Source organism: Athene noctua, chromosome 1, assembly GCF_965140245.1.
Source record: "Athene noctua chromosome 1, bAthNoc1.hap1.1, whole genome shotgun sequence".
Classification (NCBI taxonomy): domain Eukaryota; kingdom Metazoa; phylum Chordata; class Aves; order Strigiformes; family Strigidae; genus Athene; species Athene noctua.
The window spans coordinates 129,624,294-129,647,831 of record NC_134037.1 but is presented as its reverse complement, the minus strand read 5'-3'; the positions used below and the strand labels follow the sequence as shown (position 1 = coordinate 129,647,831).

Sequence of the window (23,538 nt, the reverse complement as noted above, 5' to 3'; positions counted from 1 at the left end):
CTGTCCTTGAGAAACAGGTGGCTGACACTAACTAGTTGGAATTTTGCTAATGAGTAGAGATAGTCATAGACGAATGGTAGAAGTTCTACTGGTTCTCTTAGATGAGATAGAAAAATAAACCAGCTGAAAAACACTTTTGTTATTCAAGAAATTGGCCAAGAGAATCTGTGCATGCTCTGTGGAAAAAACAGGGTGAGAAAGACTACGAGCCTTCCTCCCAAAGACCCTCGAAGACTACCACCAGGAGGCAATGCGCAGGTGCAAAGATAACATAAACTGCTGACACCATGCTTTCTAACTAACCCAGCCCTACTCATGCATATGTATGTTTGTGTTATGTAGCCCAATGAATATAGATATCTACACTCTGTAAGTTTTGGTAAAATGTGTGGTGGGTTTGCAAGCTTTGTGGAGAAATCCCCTTGCACCCCAGCCGGAGTAAACATACCTGCTTTATCTCTATTTGAGTTGTAGAGTCTTTTTTCCACGAATCACTTCAAAGTTTCACTAGACCAAGCTTCAAAGCCTCATAGTTGTCCCCATACGTTCAGTAACTATAGCTACTAGCACAATTAATAACCACAGCTACTAGCAAATGCGAAGTGTACTATATCACTAACAGCAGCTCAGATCATCTGCTTTCTCTCTGGCTTCTCATGGCATCACCTACACCAGCTTCTTGCACAGCTACCAAGCACTAGCTCTAGGTGCTCTTCTGGGGCCCTGTCTTGTCCCATGCAGTGGGTTATGAGTGGGGTGAATCTTTTGAATTCCCCGAGAGCGTGCGTGCTAGTAGAAGAGCCAGTCTCTGCTCAGCAGAGCCGCAGGGTGGCCAAGTCACGACAATGAATGAGAGGAACAATTGTGCTGGTGAATTTATTAACTGACCACTTTAGTAAGTGAATGGAGACAATTCGGCAACAATCAACTGATAACTGTCAGGGGAATGAATAAAGGCACTTTGGGATGAGACTGTTTTCCTAATAATCTGTCAATGATCAACCAATCACAATTCAATTCCTACAAAACTTAGAGACATGAATATATGTAAGAAAGAGAGAGAGCAGAAAGAGGAAAGAGAAAAGAGAGGAGGAGGGGATAGGAAAAGGGGAATCACCACCACTGGATCCTGTGTTATCACAGAGTAGACAGCTTGGTCCATAGGTGGTGGCTCAACAAAGACATATGTGGGGTGTTGCCTTTATCTAATCTTTCTTAGGCATGTGCAAAAGGTTGTTCCAGAAGGTTCTCACTTTCTCTGGCATGTACCTTCTCAGTTAGGCAAGTTCTGTCTCTGTGCAGCATGAGGGAGGGGGAAAGAAACAGCCCACTGCCCCACCTCCACAGAGCTTGCTCTGCTTCTCCCCCACAGGGCATCCCGCTCGAGTCGAGACATCCTCTTGACGAAGTTTCTTGTTCCCAAACAGTTTGTGACAAGCCCCAGCCCTAACAGAAAGACCTGCAGACTACTTGGAACTCAGGGCACATGGGGACACTTAGCATGCTATTTCCAGTTCTAGGGAGAGAACTTGGGGTTGAATCAGGTAAGATAGTCCAGAGCTAATGGAACCGGATTTTTTTTAAGAAGGTCTAAGCGAAACCCCCAAAGCCATTCTGAGTCAATTCAGAACTTTTCAGACTTGGAAGGTTTTGTCCCAAGATGATTTTGCCTTTTGAAAAGTCCTCTCTTAAAATGTAAGTGCATTTTTAGAGGTGTGATAAACTATTGTAACTAATTTGCTAGGTTGGGCAAGGCCGGTAGGTACACTTGAATGATCTGTAAATGTTAAACAATTAAATGTAAAGTGGGGCATTCAGATTGGAACAATGTAACCGTGTCTCAGAAACCCCACCTCGAGCTGACATGTAGCTGCTGTTTGAAGAAAAGCCCGCCAAAAGGATGAGATTATGAGGCTTTTAAAAGATCCAATAGGAGAAAAGCACGCTAGGAGACCAAGGCTTCGAGACTTTTGAAAGATCCAATACGAGGAGGACATGCACCCCAGCAACCCAAATGACCCAATGGAAAAGAGCAGGACAACTATCTGACAGGAGGAGATTGGTTAAAGACGATGGCACAAGAGTATAAAAAACGCTGCTTTTTGGAACTCGGTGTGCGTGTGGCAGAGTTGCGGCTCTCCATGCATCCAGCGCTGCTTTGCCTATTGCTTCCCACCCTAAATTGATTGAACCCAAATAAAAATATATATTTTTATAAAAATATATATTTTTATAAAAATTGGCTTTGATTATAACAGAGGGGGTGGGAGGAAAATAATTGTAATAAAAGTTCTCACAAAGGAGAAAATTTGTGCTCTTCGAGTTGGATCTTGAAGCTGAATGACCAGCAGTGAACTCCAGGAACTGGCTTTCAGTTCTGCATATTACTTTTTCTCCATCTTTTGTAATCTGTGCAGCATACTGAGAGACTGGCTAGTGCATAAACCAATTCCCATTGACACAAGACAAAACACACTGACCCCTACACTGCTGCCGTCGACCAGCTGTAGCAGTGTGACAAGGTACACTGGCTAAACAGCCATTTCATTGCTGCAATTTTTTTTATTTTTATGTAACAAATTTGTACAAGGCAAATTCTTTCCACTAAATGATGCACAGAAAGTGGCATTTGCATTAGATCAACCAGTGCATAAATAAAAAAAGAGTTTAATTGTCTAGATGTGTCGCGGATGAAAGTATTGACACAGTAATGATTTAGAAAAATAATCTAGATTTATTAATAACTAACAACTATTTGTCAATACAAAATAACTCTGAAAGAAAAGCGGCTTATTCAGGTTCTAAAATGACAATATTCACTCTCACTTACTTAACGGTACCTTAATTTATACACACACGTACATGCGCATACACAAACCAGACATATACATACAGAAACAAAGGGGTTTGGATTTGGTAAAATGAACACAAAAGGGACAAGCACACAGGAACAAGGGCAAGGGTATGTACCCACACACACACCCCAATAAACAGGTGAAATAGAAGCTAGCTCAAAGAAAATTTCCCTCTGGAGTTTAGAGCAAATACTCACAATGCCTTGGCATTCCTCAACGGGCGATAATTGAGACTCGAGCAGGGGGACTTCGCCCTGGCCTTCCGTCTGGAGCAGACGACACCTGAGAGGCGTCCCAGCTCAGGGGAGATGCTGGTCACAGGCCCGCTGCGATCCAGGAGAGCTCAAAGGGTCTCTCTGGTGGTCGCAGTTTATAGGATCCAAGATAATTGACTTTTGTCAAATACTATCTGGTGCCTTCTGGCAGTTGCACAAGAATTTGAATAACATGCAACCCTGTTATTGTTCCATCTGATCACATCCCAGGCATAGGTGTGTCAGGCCATCAGGAGATGATGAGCCATTATAACCTTTTCCAAGCAACTGGGAGGGGCAGGAGCCAGGCTCCTCAAGGTTATCAGTCCTTATCTCCACAGATTCGTGTATGGCTTGGGGAAATGTGGATGGAATCACACCTGGCACCAAGCAGCCCAACAAGGAGGGCAGGGAGGGGTAAGAATTGCACCACCATAACATGACACAACTACTTCCAAGAGGAAGAGCTGGAAATAAACACTGCAGTGAACATACCTATAGGAATTCATGAGACTAGTTGGTTTTATCACTAGTGACACTGTCAGGGTTATGTCCTGAAATAATGTGGTATCTTAATGCGGTGAGAATGGGCATATTTAAAGTGCCTGAAGCCAAGATAAAAATCCTGTTTAAAAGAGCATGTCTTACATCAGTTTTCTGCCAGCAGCTGGTCTGTCAGCACACTGCAGGAAATTCTTTACAGCTTCTTGGCCTATTTTTGTTCCATAAGGTACAATGCAATCACTGTGTTACACGTTGAATGTATGGCAAATACTGAACACATTGCAGATTGTGTGCTTCTGCTGACTAATGCAAATTAAGCTATTTGTTATTACTGTAGTCTTTTTAATACTGGAACTAGCACATCAGGAAAAATGGTAATGCAGTATATGAAAATGCCTGTACTGCAGAAAGGGGCAGTCAGACCAACAAATCCACTGGCTTTGCTGCACAGGAAGGAGAAACATGGGAGGGGGAAAAAAGCTGCTGTGAATAATTTCAGCAAAATTTTCCCTGCCTCAAAAACTGTTCTGAAACATCAAGAATTCATCCCCCAGCATTCTACCTTTCCATTCTTGCTGTAATAATGCTTCACAGCCACAGCGGTAGGCACCGTGCAGGAGAGTAGGAGACGGTTCCTGCCCCAAGGACACTGCACCAAAGGGTACAAGGTGTGTGCAACATGCTGAATGGCCAGGTCTTGTTGCTAAACTTGCTGTGAGCGAGTTTAGGGTCTTGAGCAGTTCCTAAAGCGCATTGGGTGCTTAAGCTGCTGCAGTTCAGGGGAGTAGCAGAGCTGCGGGGAGACTGCAAGCTGTTTGGCAGCATTACTGCTGGGCACAGGGGAGCCTTCTAAGCCACGAAGTCCATCTGCACAGGAAACGGCGTCTGCTGGAGCCCACCTGCCCCTCTGGACGGAACGGCCAGCAGCATCGACGGAACAGCAAGCGTGCCTCGGCTGCCACTCCGACCGGCAATGCAGAGCCACTAGGAAAAGGCTGTCTGTGAGGAGACACCTCACCTACCCGAGCCCCCATCCACCGGGAGCTCTGCACAGCCCGCTGCACCTCGGCTGGGGAAAAGCGGGATGGAATCCCCGGAAAAGAGGTCACAGCTCCTAGGAAAGCCGTACGAGCTCCAGGCAGCCCTGGTGTTCATGCGAGCTCCGATTTTGGGCAGGGCCAAGCACCAGGCCCATCGCAGCACCGCAGCGGCGAGTGCCCAGCTGCACCCACAGCCCACCCCCAGAGCTGGGGGCAGCGGCAGCTGCAAGGGCAGGGGACGCCGAGGTACCAGCGAGTCTCTCCAACTCCCTCACGCCGAGGCGGCCCCGGTGCCGAGGGCGGGGAGGGGGCCGCCGCCGCCGCCTGGCCCCGGCCCGGGGTAGGGGCAGTCCCACGCCAACGTCGGGCAAGGCCTCGGCGACCGGTGGGGTCCTGCGACGGGCCTCTGCTTTGGGGCTGTTCAGCCGCTTGCCTGTTGGATCCTTAACCGCGCAGCTGCCGGCGGGAAGGGGCCGGGCGGTGGAAGTCTCTCAGTAGGGCTTCATCGAAGTGTCAGCCGTCGGTTTTCGTCGCTCCGGCCTAGTTTTCCCCCGAGTCGTTCTCTCGCTGCCTTCGCTTTCCCATCAGGCATTCCGCGGGGCAGCTAAGCACGATCGCCGGGAGCGGGGGAAGGGGTCAGTATGGCGGCGGCGATCGGCCGGGTGTACGCCTGTGGCGCCTTCCGAGCGGCGTGGCGAGGTGAGGTGATGGGGGAGCGCGTGGCACCGGGGCCACCGTCTCGGGGAGGGGAGGCTGTAATCGCTCGCGGGCCCGTCTCCTGTGGCAACGGGCCGGTCCGGGCAGTCGCCAAGGGAGTCCGGGCCCTGAGGCGGGTGCACTTATATGCGCCCATGTGTGTGCATGTAAGCACGGAGTGAGGTTTGCTTTGATTCTGCCGCGGTCCCGTAGGTCTGGGGTCTGACCTGGTGGGAGCAGCCTGTTCCCCTGCGTGCCCCGAGGTTACACTCACAGGGCTGCTGGGGGACAGAGGGATGTCAAGGCAGCCGTACGTGGGTGTCTGCACACATGTGTGTTTGTGTTTATAAACCCTTGCACTGATTTTTCCCTCCACTGTATTAACTCCAGTGTGGAAAAAGTGTGCTGATCGTTGGACGCGGCTCCACTGTGATAATTTATGGTTACTGTGGCACAATATTAAACGGCTTAACGATTGACTCAAAAACACCATGTAGAGAAGTGGGAGCTGCTCTGTATGTGCATGGATCAGAACACACCACAGCTGCGTACGTTCCCTTGTCTGTTCGATTGCTCTGGGCCCTACAAGAGCTAGATATGAATTCGGTTTTATATGTAAACAATGCTAGTGGGAAATTCTAAACAAATGTTAGTTAGTGTAAACCTAGTTGCTCTTGCATGTGTTATTCTTTTCCAGGATGGGAAGTGTGGTAAGTACCTTGTGAAATAACTAGGTTTACATTTGCATTTTCATGGATGGACAAGGTTGTTGTTGTCCACTACTTAGCAGTTTCTGTATTTCTTTCTTCACCTGCATTAAACGTGTACTTCAGATCATAAATGGGGTTTAGGCATGCAGATCTTGCTCATCATTACAGAGTTTGGGGCAGGCCAGCTGTGCCTTTGGAAACCTATTTGTCCCATCACAGTAACTTGGGCCACAGTAATATATGCCTTAAGATTATAGAGTGAGGTGGTTTGCTTTTTAATTCAAATATTGTTTTCTTCCCATTATTTCTATCTTTCTCCTCTTACATTGTCGTGAACATTTCTAATTGATAGGAGTCTAGGTTTGTTTTCCTAGACTTCTCTAATTCTTCAGTAGCCATTTCTTTCTGGTTTTTCATCCTCTGCAGTCAATTTTCAAACCTTTAATGTATTATTTTTACCAGCAGAGGTTAAAGTATACTTAGGAGGAATGGAGAATGTATAAATTTTTTTTTACTAAGGACCAGAGTTGACTCTGGATCTATCCTCCTAAAGTTATGGTTAGAAAGTTGGCAAAATTGACTTTTGCTATATGATAAATAATACTGTATAACTGAAGACTTATGCTGGGTGGCATTTTCTGAATTATGTAGTTAATTTTGATGTAGATGTGGGGTTATTTTTGCCTGCACGCTTCTTAGAAAATTAAAAGTCTTTTCATTATACAATGTTTTTAAGCAGTGGATACTACTGAGGTTTGACACAAGGTGGTACAGGTGTAGTTATGGCAGTGCCATGGGTACCTTAGTCCAGGGCACTAACTTTACCTTAGTATTCCTAAGTGCCCTCCATTTGCAACTTCACCCCCTGCCTTTCAGCAGCTCTGTCCCCTTTAACCCATGCTGCCCTGGCACTGTTGCAGAGTGTTTGGGGCAGTATTTTCCCCTTGTTCTTATGCTGTTGTACTTCTGACCTTGCAGCTGTGAATCCCAGTAGTGTTTGGTGGGTAGCAACTGGCAGGAGTCAATTCTCTTCCCTTTGCTTTCCTCTGGGCTGTAGGCTTTAGATTCATTAGGGGATGCCATGACATGCCTTCATAGTGCTTAACAGCCAACCAGCCTGCGTATATCCAGTGAGGAGCCTTCAATGGTCCTGATGAAAAGTGTGTAGGTACTATAGGAAATTCTTGTGGGGGAATGTCATCTGCACTGGAGACTGCCTTGGGATGCACATTACGTCTTTCTGTCTCTTGTTTTTACTTTTCCTCCAAAGTGATTTTCATTGTTAGAGTCGTTGTATACAGTTAGCTATGCACCCTGATAATAAGTACTGGTGAACCTGTCTCAGAATCGTTTATATAACCTAGGTTGCTTGTAAGTGCTTAAGTTCTAGGCAAAAGTCATAATGAACTACATTAATGCCTGTGTGTTCTTCAGGGAAAGCTGGTGACTGAGGTGGAAAGAAAGACCAGATTACATTGTTAAAAGTATATTCAAGCTTAGTATTAAAATGCATGGAAGCTGGACATGTTTTTTTGCCTTCAGCAGGTGATGACCATTCCTTTTCCTTCACCTTCAAAGGCAAAATAAAGTTCTCTAGCTTTTTTAGCTTCTACTGTCCTCTAAAACAAAACAAAACAAAAGTAAAATCTAAGCAGTTAATGAATTTCTGGTCTCTTTTCTTCTTCAGGGCAACCTGTAGTGAAGTGATGCCTGCTGTGTAGCCGAACAGCAATTAAAGCCTGAGCATCAGGGACGTTTGAAAGCAGGCCAGTGGTGTTTCATTGGTGGAGGGAAACATTTTCACTGTAAAATCACAGAGTATACCATAAAAAAAAAAAAAAATCTTATAAGTAGACCAAGAAAAGTAAAAGGCTGCAACTGCTCCTAAATAATTTATTAAAATAATCTGCCTTTTCAGGTGTGACCCTCTTAACTGTTTCCGATTTGATTAGTTTTGTGTTCTGTGCTTAGCTTGGGTAGATAGTGACCCTTACCATGTGCTGTGATTTTAAATGCATAGTTTTTAGTTTGAGAAATTAAGCTCTTCACATCCAAATTTTTCCAAGGTAGCTGGAGGGTTTTTTAAAAAGCGGATTGTATTAGTGCAAAGATTTCTTTACTACATGAACCTTTCTTGAGTGCTTACAAGGTGGTATGAAAAAACCAGTAATGATTCTGAAGTGTCTTTCCTGTTGCATTTGTTTCTATAAATGTGTTATTTCTGTGCATAACATTTTCAATTGAATAAAAATCAGCAAGCAAAATGTTAAACAGAAAAAAACAGTCAAAAAACCCCCCAACTTCATTGCCCAGTAGAGGCTAAGTTAATAGTGTTTGATACCTTCAGAACTGCAGTTTGGAATTTAATCAGAACATCTCTGTTTTCTTGTACACAAATCTTTTGAGTATGTGATTGTTTCAGTCCTAGAGCCTCCCATGTGTATGTCTGGAACTATACTTGGGCAATTTTTGCAAATTTCTAATTGTAATTACAAAATAAGCATCTTCATGGCTCTTTTAAAAAGTTTTTTTACAGTGCTGTTCTCACTGCTGAAACCAAATTCATGCAGCCTTTCTTTCACTCAGGTATAGAACAGGGTAAGAACAGTTTTCTGTATTTAATTCTTGTAGAAAGTAATTACGGTAGAGGGGATTATTAAATTGTTGCCAATTGTTTTAAAAACCCAGAAATTATCACTGAGGCTTGCTGAACACGGCATTCACTTGTAAATATGTCGATGTTCAGCATGCTTGCTGTCTTTCAGAATGTTAGGTGATACAGCAAGCAAATGGCAATGCATGCCAATTTTGGGCATTGTGTGTGGTGACAGATGCTTCACTCAGTGCATAAATCTCTTAAAGGTGGCATGTTAAACCAGTATGTAACAGAAATAAAGGTTAGGAAAGTTATAATGAAATGAGTACAGTAAAGCAGTAGACTTGATATGAACTAGGCTGAGTGTTAGAAAGAAAACGGTTAGGGATTTAAAGTTTGCAGAAATAAGGCTGTTAAACCATTAGGTTTACTTTTCCGCCTATCTTGAGATACATTCTTCTGTTGCATCTTGTGAGAAGAATGAAATGGTTTTGTAGTGGTTTTGTTAAGTGAATTTTTAGTGCTGAGTGGATGTATATTTATACTTGGATAAAATTTTTTATTTAGCCAGTGAAGGACAGCACTTGAAAGTTGGTGCAGGTTTTTAATTGTAATGTTTATAGCAGGGAAGTAAGTGTCACTGAGGAGTTAAGTCATGCTCTGTGCTAACATAAGATTATAGTAAGCATGCTTTTTTTCTTTTTTCTGCTTTGTTGATGTGTTTTTTTGCTAGTGGCAAGACACTGTCTTGCTTTTACAGGTGATTCGGTTTTTAATACCTTATTGTAAGAAGCATTTTAGATTTTTAAATAAAAATCCTGTCACAAATGTTTGTGGAGAATGTATAGAGAATGGAGGATATGGTGCATTAACTGTGCATACCTACATGTGAAAATTATGTTTTATTGAGATGTGACATTTCAAACTGTTTGCATTCCATAAATATTTTTATTCTTTGCTCTCCTTTCAAAGTGTCTGTGCCCTTGGTAGCAGTATGTGTACAGAAATGTGTGGGTATAATTTATTAAATACCAATAGTTAGTGTTTCAGTCTGTGGGTATCATATGGGTTTGGGGGTTTTTTTGCCATTTCCTCCTCTTGTCCTGCTACAATTCAGAGTCCAAAACAGTCTCATCTCCTATTGTCCAGAATGTGGTCAACATAGCCCATGAGCACTCCTAAACATATAATTTTGATTGCCATCTCAGAACTGGTATTCTCTCACTACCAGTCTTAAAAGTGTAAACCACTCACTTTTAAAAAAGATTGAATCCTTAAAGAAAATAGATTTGTCACTGCTTTCAGTGAAGCCCATATCTCACCCTGGCCTTTAACAACTTCTGTTATGAATTATAATGGTTGGGTGTTGTAGTACTTTTTAAAAATAACTTTGGATCACCAGACTTCTTGAGATCTCTTGAAGGTCTTCTGACCTTTTTGTATCACACTAGTGTTTATTTGACTGCTTCTTTTTCTGACGTTTGACTTTTTCTCCTCTTCTATGCCCTAGCCATTCTGTCAGAATTTTATTTCTGCAGAAGTGATTCATCTGATTCCACTCTCTCTTGATTCTTCTTACTGTTATTTTGTCCTGACTTTATTGCCTTTTTGTAGACTTTTTTTCAGATTTCCATCATAATTTCAGAAGGAGATGGTATTTAGAATGTGGAATTTTTTTGCTAATGAAAGTAGGAGTAAAACAAACAACAAAAAGCAAATTGCATTGCAAATATTTTTGATAATGAAGTAAACTAATCCTCTTATGTTTTGTTTTCCAAATGAATGTTTTCCAAATTTTGTTTCTTAGGCAGAGAATTTAGAATATGCTTTTGTATTACAGAGCTGTGAAAGAAACCATCACCTCTGCTGCTAGAAGTGCAGATGACCAATTCAAACAAAGCAATGACTTTCTCACTGTAATGTTTTAATGTATGACTGAGCCTGGCCCAGACAATTAGTGATGTTGTTTCTGATGTTATTTATCTCGTTTTAGCTAATAAAGTATTGCTCCAATAGATAACTTAAAGTGAATGTAGAGCCAGTTTAACAAACAGGATGTAAGAGAAGCACTCAGAGATGGCAAGGCAGGGAAGCTAGATTAATTCTTTGTATTATTATTCACTGGAAAAAGAAATGGGAGATTTCCATATGGTACCCCTTGGTGGGATGGTGTTGAGATTTAGTGGCTGAAATTAAAATAACTGTGAAAGGTTATGGGCCAAATCTACAGGATGATTGTTAGCAGGATCAGAAACTATTCATAGAAGAATTCTAAGAGAATTCCAGGATGAAAAAGATGAATTACTAGTAAGAGTGTGTAACCTCCGCTTTGAAATTGCTTTGGTACCTGTAGAGTGAAAGGTGGTAAATGTGACACCAATCTTTTTAAAAAAAAAAAAAAAAAATTTTTTTTAAAATTTTGTTGTCATTATCTGAACAATATGTTGAATAACTGATTTCAAGACAGTATAGCCTTTTTTAATTTGTTCAATATGCACAATGTTTGGATTGCTTGATTGATTATGTAAGTAGGAAAAATATGGATTCCTTACTTCTGAAGAACCATCCCTCTGTGCTGGTCAATAAATTAGAGTATGTCTTGCTTTCATTGTTGTAGGTAAGCACCTGAGCCTTAGCTGTTATAACATGCTCCCTTTGACTTTGGCAGCCTTTCTGCATTAGCTGAACCACCTGGTAGAAAATGCACTACCATGCTATATTGAAGCAATCTTTCTGGACATAAGAGCATGTGTAATTGGCTAGCTCTGTAATAATCAATCTAGAGGGCCATGGGGAAGGTACTTCTGGAGGTGCATTCTCCTTTCAGGATGCCGGAGTAGGTCACGTTCACAAATTTGCAGAGTCACAGAATAGTTGAGTTTGGAAGCCTCTGGAGATCACCCAGTTCACCTTCCCTGCTCAGAACAGGGTCAACTAGAGTGATTACCCAGGACCATATTGAGCTGAGAGTAAAAAAAAGATGTTTTCTTATGTTTTTACACTTATGCCCGTATTGCATCTTGTCCCATCCCTTCAGATAATTATATTTACATAGGTAATATGACCCATAGGATCACTGAGCCCAAATCCTTGCTCCTCGCAGGACTACCTAAAACTAAATCATAGGACTAAGAGCATCATCTGGACATTCCTTGAACTGTGATAGGCTTGGTGCCATGACCACTTCAGTGTGGAGCCTGTTCCAGTGACCCTTTCAGTGAAGAACCTTTTTCCTAATGTCCACTTCCTCAGTATGTCCATGTCTCTTGTGCTGGGGAACTCAGAACAGGACACAGTGCTCCAGGTGTGTCTCACCAGTGCTGAGTAGAGGGGAAGGATCACCTCCCTCAACCCACTGGCAACAGTCCTCCTAATGCAGCCCAGGATGCTTTTTTGCTGCAAGGGCTCATGGTCAACCTGGTGGTCACCAGGATCCCCCAAGCCCTTTTCTACCAAGCTGTGTTCCAGCTGTTCAGCCCCCAGGATGTATTGGTGCATATGGTTCCTCCCCAGGTGCAGGGCTTTGCACTTGCCTGGGTTGAAATTTGTGAGGTTCCTGTCAGCCCGTTTCTCCAGCCTGTCAGGGTCCCTCTGGATGGCATCACGACCATCTGGTGTATCAGCCACTCCTCCCACTTTTGTATCATCAGCAAACTTGCTGAGGGTCCACTCTGCCCCATCAAACAGATCAGTGATGACAATATGAGGCAGGATTAGCAAGCTGATTTCAGATTTGGTCTTCATAGCACATACAGTATTTTATAATTATTTATTTATCACTTCTGATTGTGTCCAGGAGCACTATTGCACATTTTGCTGCTAGAACAATATTTCTACTTTTTGAGGGCACATTCTCAGTCTATCAGCAATATGTTAGAAGTCTTCTAGCTGCCTTCTCTTTGTGACATTTTGTAATGTAGTATTCCCCCCCCCCCTGCAACTTGCTTCGTACTTCCAAGACAAAAGGTTCAAGTCTGATTGCCTTTGGAAATTAAGCCGTATGAGTAAATATTACTATTTTTTCCATGTGGTAGGTATATTTGCAGGAAATGTTTTAAAGAAGAAAATGTCCTATATGTAAACACCTTTCTGTCTTCGTTCTCAGGGTTTGCTTCTGTGCTAGTGAAAGGGAGTTGCTGTTCGTATTCTAGCCTGGCATGGGCTTTCCAGACACGGTGTTCCATCTCTGGCCCCTGGACTGTGACAATCGAGCAAAGGAGTCAAAGTAGTTTCTTCAATAAGTGTAAGTCTTGAGTTGGATTAAAATTATTACCTGTAATAGAAGAAGAAAAGAAAATTTTGCTTTGGAGAGATAGAGTCATGAAAATCTATATATAGTTACTTTTTGTATCTACTCTAGTTACATATCTCCTAAGATTATAGCTGCAACTACAGCTGTTGTCAGAAGTGATGCACAAGGTCAGTTTATTATCTTTTAATAGAAAGCAAGGGTTTGTGTTATGTCACAGTGAATCCATCTAATATATGCCATTGGATGGAAGGGGCAAACACCTTCCCCTCTGTTTCCTAGCCCTTTATCGAGAACATAAATTATGTTTATTTTCCAAATTATTTTTGAGCCACAAACTGTCTCAAACTATGCTGTCTCAAAAATGAAAGAACTGAAATGCAGTAATATGTTAAACAAGAACTGTTGATCATGTCCTGCTAATTGTCTGGCCACCTGCAGTATTTTCTGTCAGTCCTGAAAGGACTGCACACATGCTTAACATAATTGAGAAATTATGGCTGTTTAAATTTGTGCTTGGGACTGTGAACTGAGATAGGTGAGGGGCCATTCCATCTGTTTGTGGTTCCTTATCCTATCCAATAGGGGAAGAGAAGGAATAGTAAGAACATAATCTCTGGAGGAGATAACTGCAGCAATTTGAGAGTCAAAGTTGTTCTATGGATTCTAATTCATAGAGTACAAGAGCTCTGCAAAATCAGACTTTTAGAATTGGTGGTCTCTTCCTATCCTTCTCAACATCTGAGTGGCAGAATACTGTCTTTGTTTTCTTTACATTTGCTAAAGAAATGGATTTTAAACAGTCATACTGACTGTCTTACCCAGTAAATTTTGACTGTTGACTGATTTCAAACAACTGAGAGTAAAGAGGTCTCAAAAGACCTACAGAAGACTGCATTGTGAACAGAGGCTCCTCATGGTAAAGTTTGCTAAGGATGCCAACTGCAGGAAAAATTTATTTAGAACTTTTTCTTAGAACCCAAGCAGTCAAGAGATAAGAATATGTAAGAAGCTGAGCACTCTTGTTGTTTTGTTTATCTTAAATTTAAAATACAGCACTGCAAGTGATAGCAATATGATTGCAGTTTGTAGGTTAGATTGTTTCCCTAATTATGCTTATGCTCATGCTCGTATTCACAAAATCTAGATGAGCTCTGTTTTACCAGGAATTTTGCCAGCTGTCTTGTTAGGTGACTTAATTAAAAATGTTTGTTAAATTGCTGAATTAAAAATGTTTGTTGTGATGGCATCTCCATTATTTGACTTAATTTTAAACAAGTTATATTTCGACAAACTATTGGCTGACTTAGTAAGATGTAACAACTTGGAAGAATTTAAGTGTACCTCCTTTATGTATTCAGCAGAGACAGTAGCCATCAGATTCGTGAGTCTGAGGGTTTTATGTTTCAGTTGTTCTAATAACTGTTTCAATGACAGAAGTCAAAACTAAAATCTTCAAAATTAAAATGAAGTAGGTGTCAACAGTATAAATCACTCATATCCTCTAGCAGTGCAGTTGCTTCAGAAGTAGTAACGTTAAAAATGCAGATATGACCATTTTATGTGAAACAATTTTCACGTGAAATGTCAACCAAATTGCAGTCCTTTGTGACTGAGAAAGGTGACTATACTTTTCTATCTCATTAGTGAAAGTTTACTTCTCTTCCATCATACTTTAAAAAATATTAACATGCTCTTGTTAGTAGGGTCACCTGTATCTTCAACTTAACTATTAAAACCAGTTTAACTCATTTAAATAGAAGAAATTAATTTAAGTAGGAGGAATTGCAGTTATCCTAGGCAGTCTATGATCCTTACCCAAATAGCCGTCCCCTTCGACTCTGACACAAAAGCACACACAGGGTTTTATTCTTGTCCTATGACATATTTCAGTGAGTTTGTAATGAAATGATTTAAAATGATCTTCTTATTCCAGGATTAGCTTCTGTCCCTTCCTCCTTTCTGCTTTCCACCCTCCCTGCTAAGGGAAGCAGTTCAGTTTCCATCTACTTAACAATATCACATGCTTATTTAGAGATTTGGAAGGGCCTGAGGCTTTTCAAATCATGTTTAAAAAATACATGACTTCCTCTGAAAAGTCTTGCCTTCTTTTTCAGTGTGTCTCAGTAGACCTGGTATTTCTGGACAATGTCTTTCTTGTGCCTGTTTCAGTCCAACATTTGTCTGAGAGGATAGGGCAGATCGGTGTTCCCTACCTCTCAGTACAGTTATGTACTTTTATGTGCAGGCACACAGACTGGGAAATCCCACCAATCCAGACATTCTGAACAGATGCTTAAGCTGCAGTTGTTGAGAAACGCTGATAAAAAGCACTGTATGTTTAATGGAAGAAGTACATATCTGTCTGACCTGTAGATGAGGAAAGTGTGAGATATAGACCATTTAAATTTGATAGCCACAGAACTGGATTGCAGTATATGGGCTGTCATTCCTGAAGGCAGCAAAGGCACACAAATGTATCCTGAATACTGAAATGCTGTGGCTGTCTCCCAGCCATAGGAGTTATTGTTGACCCAAATTATCCAAACCAGCTAGCATAATTTTCTCAACATCTGTTGTGTATCCAAGTTTATATGAGAATAAAGAACTTTTATTTGGTACTGGTACTATATAAAAATGTCCTACTCACACTATCAATTCCATTAACTACCCTTACAAATGAATTACAAGAACTTAGTTTCTCTGTTGCTAGGTGATATTTCCTCTTTGGTTAGAATACAGAATAAGGAATATGATGATTTTTCAGAGGTTATAGAACTATTAACCATCAAGGGAGAATCATTTAGACCAATAACATAAATTCATACTCAGTGTGACGTGTTTTGTCTCTACAGGCCTTGCATATTTGAAGCAGTTGTACTTGGTATAAATCTCTGTGTTTGTGTTCTTACTTGGAAGAATCAATTCCTGAAAGCCTGTTTCTTAGTCACATTTTATATTAAATTTCTGTAGTCTATGTGAATTTTTGTTGGTTTAAATTGTTTATTTTTTCTGCCATGCCTAATTTGAGGATCAGAGTGATTTTTTTTTTAATTTTTTTTTTTTTTTTTTAAATTTTAAAATAATTTAAAATCCAGCTAGCAGTGAGAAATAGAAATGAACTTAAGTTTTCAGTGGAAACATTTCAGGTATGTGCAGGGCTAATTTTTAGTCTTTGAAGCTTATCTAAAACCATCATGTATCTGTCCCTTGGTACTAACCTCTTACATGGCCTCATGTTCCTCTTTATGATCTTGAAATAGTTCTTGTCTTACTCAGACATTTTCAGTGTGCAGATTCTTGCAGTTCCACAGTTAGATACCACCTGCTATTCAAGGGTCTCAGTAGTGGCCTGTCTAGACTGAATACTTTATATTGTTCACAACTTCCTAGGTTTGTATAAAGGTCCTGTAGAGCTAACAGATAATATCCTTGGAAGATGACATCTTAACACAGTTGAGGCAGAGTTGTAAAGACGAACATGTATTTTGCTAAAGCAACCCTTTTTCTTTTTTCTTTTTTTTTTTTTTAAGGCATCACTTGAGGCAGGGAGAGTTTTTTATGTTCTCATTATCTTTCAGCAGAACTCAGTATCAGATACACGTCATACACTTCCATTTAGCATGTAAGGGGTCTCTTTTGCAGTTGAAGAAAACAATGGTTTGAGCATGGTCACTTGAGAAACTTGAGAGTAATCCAGCACTGTATCTCATTTCTTATGGATCCATGCTTTTCTGCTTGGGACTGGGATTAGACAGGCAGTCAAGAAACTGTGACGTCACATGATGGCAGACAGTTGCAGTGGAATAAAGGAAGTAGCAAGGGCAGTTCTCCTTTGAGATGGGTACACTGATTTTGATGAAACAGCTTTAGAATCTTGCACATTATAAGTAATCCGTCCAATATTTTTCTCTCATGTATCTATTTGTATTATCATCTGCACAATATTCCCTTTTGAATTGAGAGGATTCAACCTATTAAAGGAATTAGTTTCCATAATTATCTTTAAACAGGCTGGGTAAGTCTTAGAATTAAAGATTTCCACTTTTAAAACTAACAGGAAAACATATATGAGAACCATAGCTTGTCAGGAATAACTGATGGTATCACCTGCGTTCACAGTTTTTGAACAATATATGAGTTCAGTTGAAGATTATGAAGGGATATAAAATCAGACTCCATCTTTATTTTGGATGGTTCACTTCTGTTGTTGTTGAATTGGGTAGTTCATGTAATTGTGAGAATGCCTCCAGCTACTAGTACGTATTGTGCTTGAAATTAGATGTTAATATGTGCAATTGAAAGTAACATCTAAATCATTTGCTTCATGTTTGATTGATGTTCAGCCACTGAAATGAATTGGAGGTTTTGCTCTTTTGACAGCTGCTCTGTGTACCTTTTTGCCTAGCACCTTTACATTAAATGCTTTGTAGTTAAGGATATTGTTATTAGGTACAATTTATATATAAGACTTGGAGAGAGAAGGTAAGACATTGTGAGGCCCAGATTCAAAAATACAGTTGAGCGCTCTTTTTCCTGACCTAAGTGATTTAAATTACAGTTCATTGCCAAATTCTAGATGGTTAAAATAGCTCATGTAACCTGCTCTGTGCCAACCTCTGTCCTAGGAATCTGTTTAAGTACTGACGGGGGAGTGTCTGGAAACAGAAAGGTGGGGTTTTTTTGGGGATGGAATTTTTGAAAAAGCAGACACACACATATTCTTGCTGAAAATGAGAGACCAAGGTTGAAGTCTTTCAAATCAAATAGTGTTTGGGTCTCCAGATCCCTCGTAACTGTCTTGACTACTGAATTAAGTTAAAGGATCTTTTCCTTTCCCTGTAAGGTTCACCATCACTTCTTTGCCTTCTCTCTTCTGTCCTGAGCCAGCTGCATGTACCTCACTCCCCTTGCAAGCTCTTCCTGGGCTCGCTTCAGGCAGCTGCTGGATCGAGTGCCCATTATACTGGCAACTATCACAGCTAACAGTTTTTTCTTTCCCTGCCATACATGAGCAGTCACATGAGGTAGGCTATAATTGACCTGAAGTTCAAGTTTCTCTTATAGAACTTTAAAATGTGTAAATGATCTCATCAGGTAGTGTGTCATTTGCAAACAAGTGTGTGTCATTGTTACAAACATTATTTACAAGTCACTCTACAGTCATTATTTTGCTTGTATTTTTTAAAACAGCTGGCAAATTCCTATTAGCAGATGGCCCTGACTCCTTCAAGGAAGTTTCTTTTAAATCAAAGTAGATGTAGCATTAATGTTTCTTTTAATCTGTTTCTAACCTTGTGTCACTTAATGACCTGATCATTTGTTCTTGATTGATAGAGAAAAAAAGCTTCATACCCCATTATTTGAAATAATACTGTTTCATACTGTGCTTGCAAAGGGGTAAAAGGAGTAAGCTACCTTTGTCATTCTTGTTCTTCCTGTATCATTGATGGATGTGAGTTCATTAAAAATCTGAAGTCTCTTTAACTTATACTGGTTCTTATTTTTTTGTCTGTATTTTGTTGTGATTTTGGCCTCTGTAGGCAGAATTTACATGGAAAATAAAATTTTTTTTTTTTTAACCTGTTACTATCAGATTTCAGCTTAGATGATTTTGACGTGTGGAAACAAATTCTACAAATCAGACAGAGTTATAAAGCAGGCATGTTTATTCTGGCCGGGGTGCAAGCGGGTTTCTCCACAAAGTTTGCACACTGTCTCTGGCAAGTAGCCAAATATTTATTACAACAAACTGTACATATTCATTAGGAAGGGCTGGGTTATTACAATTAGTTCAGGGAATAGGTGTGATTATTATAATTATTCAAGGGGAGAAGTACTTGATCTTCTTCACAGTGTCCGCTCTCTCCAGGGCATGTGTTATTAAACAAAGTCCAGATTTCTCCTTCCTAAATCGGCAAGATCATCCTCTCTATATAGCATCTCTGAGTCCTTTTGTTCAAGTTTAAGTTTGCCTAAGTGCCCATTCAGGGCTTTGCTTCTGTTATCAGTGAGTTGTCCTTTCAATTCATACCCCTGGGCTACCTGCTACTTTCTTATCGTAGCCAATCCCCAAGCTATCTGGTAAACTACACTGAATCCACAGAACAAGTCTGGACAAGCAGGGTTCGTGGACAATGTTCAGAAATCATCATACCTTGCTATAAGTAAACAATTTGCAAGAAAAGTGGTTATTTCTCTGTATCAATTTTTGTATTGTGGCTTTGTTCTGTAACCTGCAACTTGTATATGCAGTTTATATGCCTTGTTAGGGAATAGTTGCCTTAATGGGGAACCTGAAATGTAGGATTGAGATGCTATTCTAGTGTATGTTGCCACTGGAAGTCTTGCTGTGGCAGTCATACCAGTTGCCTGAGTATTGAAGGTTTTGTTATAGACCCAGGTTTAGGCTACTGTTCTCACCTTAGCTCTGAAATTTTGAGAGTGAAGGCAATGTTTTATTCTTTGCTTCTCTAACATCGAATGGAAGGAATTTTTTCTACTTACATGGGGTGACTCAGAAAATCTTTTCCTCCCATTTATTTCTTTTACAGGAATTCTAGGCTAGGTTTTTTGTGCAAGTGGTCTCTTGGCAACCTGATTGTAGACGTAAATCAATTTACTTCTTCAGGTGCATAAATACAATTTATTTAGCTATGTCACCGAAAACCAGGATAAAAATAACTTATTGACACCAATTTGATGCAGATAAGCAGACACTTCTTTATTGACGGCCAGACATGTAGGGGGGTGCTCTCACCAACAGCATGTACCAGGCACCAGAACCACACACCTTATATAGAACTTACTCATACATACTCATTAAGTCTTCATACATAAACATACAGTTTCTAAGAAAGCATTAACATATTCTCCTCCAATTTCCGAATCTGCGCAGTAGAGGTTAGAAATGTCTAGAAATGGGTCTGGGGTGTAATGTGAGTAGGTGGTCCATGAGTCGGTGGTCACAATCTCCCCCTGCTGGAATTACCTTTTGCTTAAGGACACAGTTTTCTTGGCAGGTACTTGCAAGCTGTTACAGTTGCTTCCCTCAGTTCCCATTAATCCTGGACCTTGACAACTACTTGCATTCTTCTAGTCCTATGTATGTATTATAAATCAGTTTACAAATCACCTTGTGTTTTGTTACCTAGGTTCTAACCGTTCCTATTAAACAATTATGACCAATCCCTTCAGCCTTGGTACGGGGCTGTACAGGGGATTTTAGAGTAGCAGTCGGTTGCTAGATTCAAAGTACAATAAATGTAAATAAATGATTTTTACTAAAATACCTCTTAATTCTATACTTATATTAAAATCAAGCACAATTTAATTTCAGTTGATAATAAAATCAGTAACAGCTAACTGATACCTTAGTTTTTCTGTGAGCAAGTTGGAGGTAGCCCTGCTTGAGCTACAGGTTACAGTTGGTAAAATCCTCTGGTCCCTTCAAACCTAAATTATGTTTCTGAAGAAGACAGTGACACACTTCTCTGAGGTGTGTAGGAAAACAGCAAAGGACAGTGAACACAAGTTAGATCAAGGAAAATTCTGGTTGCACAGTCAGAGAGTTTTCCATCGTGTGGGTGGTCTAACACTGGACCAGGGTGGGTGTCCAGAGAGGTTGTGGAATTTTTGTTACTAGAGATATTCAAAATATAACTGAGCAAGTCTCTGGCCATCCTCACATAATCTTGAAGTTGACTTTAGCTTATAGATTAGTTCTGCTTTGAGTGTGGAATTAGATCAAGGACCTCCTGAAGTCCCTTAAATCATAAATTTTTCCGGGAATCTGTGATTCTAGTGTATTTCACTCCTTGTACAGTATTGAAGATGGAGAGTTGAACTTCACTAAAATGTACTAGGTGACACTAGAGTAAAGCAACAATGTATTTTCATAACTTCAAATTTAGTGACTTGACTTTGCTCCAGTGAGGAGGGTGAGTTGAGTGTTTTGGGAGTGACGGTTTGGTTTTTTTTTTTCCTTTGTTCTCAAGTACTTTGAATAATTTTAAACAGTGTTTCATTGCCTTTGTCTTAGCTTGTTCCTTGTTTTCTACTGTCTGTCTGCTGCTTTGTTTCCTGATAAAACTATATAATCAGAAATAGTCTCAGTTGTTTGGCTAATTATATAGTAAAAATTGAAGTTTCAGAAAGCTATAGTTATACAAGGTGAGAAGAAAACTAATGGTAGATAAACCACATACATGCTTAAGACTGTAAATCACTGTGAATTTTTCAGGCTGTCTTTGTATCTAGTTAAAGCTTAAGATCAGAGTCTCAGAAATTAAAGAGAGACCCACTGTTTTCAAGATTACGTGCCTAGCAGGAGAAAAAGTACTTTAGAAGTCCAGGTAGAGAACTTGTACACCATGACAGCGTACTGTGTGTGCACAGGCAGAGAATGTCATTTTTGTTTAGGTGCTGCAGCACTGAGGCCCATGCTGTCTTTTAAGTACACCTTCACTATGGTGAGTCATCCATAAATGCCTTGAATGGTGCACTTGCGGCATCAAGTGAATGTCTAGTGCCACTTTAATCATTGAAATGCTGTGAACAGCTACAAGTTGAATGTACAGGTGCAGAATTTTTACAAGAGCTGTGCAGTTGAAATGCTGTCCACAACCTGTCAGAAGAAAAGAAGCATTGCTTTTGGAGTGAAGAGTTCTGGTGGCCACTTGAAAACAAGCTCAATGTGCAGAGTGCTTATCTGTGTTCTCTCATTTCTCTAAATAACTTTTTTCCTGAATTGGCATATTTGTCTTGCTCTTCCCTAATTGATTCTGGGCATCTGGTGATTGTGCAGTAACCATGAAATTATAAAAAAACCCCTTGTTTAGCATGAAAATTGTGAATGGAATTTGGAAGTACCAAACAATACATAGAGAAGCATCTTACTGGGACATTTTATAGATTGACATGATTTAAACACTGGTTCCTAAAAAATTTTTAATTGTAAATTTTTTCCTATAATGGAAATGCACATAACTTACAAGGACAGTGTTAGAATGATTAATTTTCTGAAATCATCAGCAACATGCAGCTTAAACAATGTGCAGCACTTTCAATTTTACAGTGATACATCACCCTGGCATGTGACTGAGGATTCATTTAATGATGTAATTCACCAGAAGTAGCAGTGTCACCGAAAACCAGGATAAACGCTTATCGACACCGATGTGATGTAGATAAGTAGACACTTCTTTATTGACGGCCGGATGTGCAGGGGAGTGCTCTCACCAACAATATGTACCAGGCACCAGAACCACACACCTTATATAGAACTTACTCATACATACTCATTAAGTCTTCATACATAAACATACAGTTTCTAAGAAAGCATTAACATATTCTCCTCCAATTTCTGATTCTGCACAGTAAAGGTTAGAAATGTCTAGAAATGGGTCTGGGGTGTAATGTGAGTAGGTGGTCCGTGAGTCGGTGGTCACGATCTCCCCCTGCCAGAATTACCTTTTGCTTAAGGACACAGTTTTCTTGGCAGGTACCTGCAAGCTGTTACAGTTACTTCCCTCAGTTCCCATTAGTCATGGACCTTGACAACTACTTGCATTCTTCTAGTCCTATGTATGTATTATAAATCAGTTTACAAATTACCTCGTGTTTTGTTACCTAGGCTCTAACCGTTCCTACTGAACAATTATGACCAATCCCTTCAGCCTTGGTACGGGGCTGTACAGGGGATTTTAGAGTAGCAGTCGGTTGCTCGATTCAAAATACAATAAATGTAAAATAAATTATTTTTACTAAAATATCTCTTAATTCTATACTCACATTAAAAACAAACACAATTTAATTTCAATTGATAATAAAATCAGTAACATTTCCCCCCTTTGAAAGTGTTGAAAATTGCAGAGGACGGAGGAAGCAAGCAGCCGATTCAACGTGAATGATAAGGCAAGCTTCGATTTTATTGAAAAAAATCACACCTCATATAAGCACTCTACAATACACTACTCGCAAATCTATTGGATACATTTAAAAGGTTACATTATAATATCTCAGCCATTGGGTACATCTTAAAGGTTACATTATAATATCCCAACCCCTTGTGCTATTTCAGGTATGCATAAACACCTTTCTTCCTTTGAACCTGTTTTCTTTCCCAGGGCTGTTTTTCAATCACCCCGAAGGCCATAATGTGCCTCAATTTCTCTCTTGTTATCATAACAGCCCTTGTTAGCATAACTGTACCCTGGGTTTTTTCCTCTGTTTACCTCAGGTGGCTGCGACCAGCTCCTGCAGGGAGCTATGGCCTTGTTCTACGAGCCATTCTCCAACAATTCCCCCTTTTTCTTTTTGTGCAGTTTGCACAAGCATAACCTTACTAACATTTTTCATCGTGCAACTACAAGCTATCCTTATGGTTACTATGACTAATATTACTATTCCCAACCACCGCAAACCCTCTTGTAAGATATTTTCTAGCCAGGAGGACAGTCCAAACACAGAGTGTAACCATTGGTCCCAGGGATTTTTAACTACCTGTACTTTTTGTAAGTGCTGCTTCATCCCTTGCAATTGACTTTGAATCGACTGGCTATGATCAGGTAAGTTAAAGCAGCACATTCCCTCAAAATCCCGACATCCATGTCCCTGGGCAAGCAAAAGAAAGT

General features: G+C 40.4%; 1 protein-coding gene across 1 annotated transcript in view; it reads left to right on the top strand.

The window, feature by feature from the left end:
- Positions 1-2,893: 2,893 nt before the first annotated feature.
- LOC141971320 (small ribosomal subunit protein uS5m-like) overlaps positions 2,894-23,538 on the top strand; it is a 99,436-nt gene continuing 78,791 nt past the window's right edge. The window contains 2 exon segments of the mRNA XM_074928639.1: positions 2,894-5,352; positions 12,761-12,898. Of these exon segments, the coding sequence (XP_074784740.1) occupies positions 5,295-5,352; positions 12,761-12,898 (196 nt within the window). The 5' untranslated portion in view covers positions 2,894-5,294.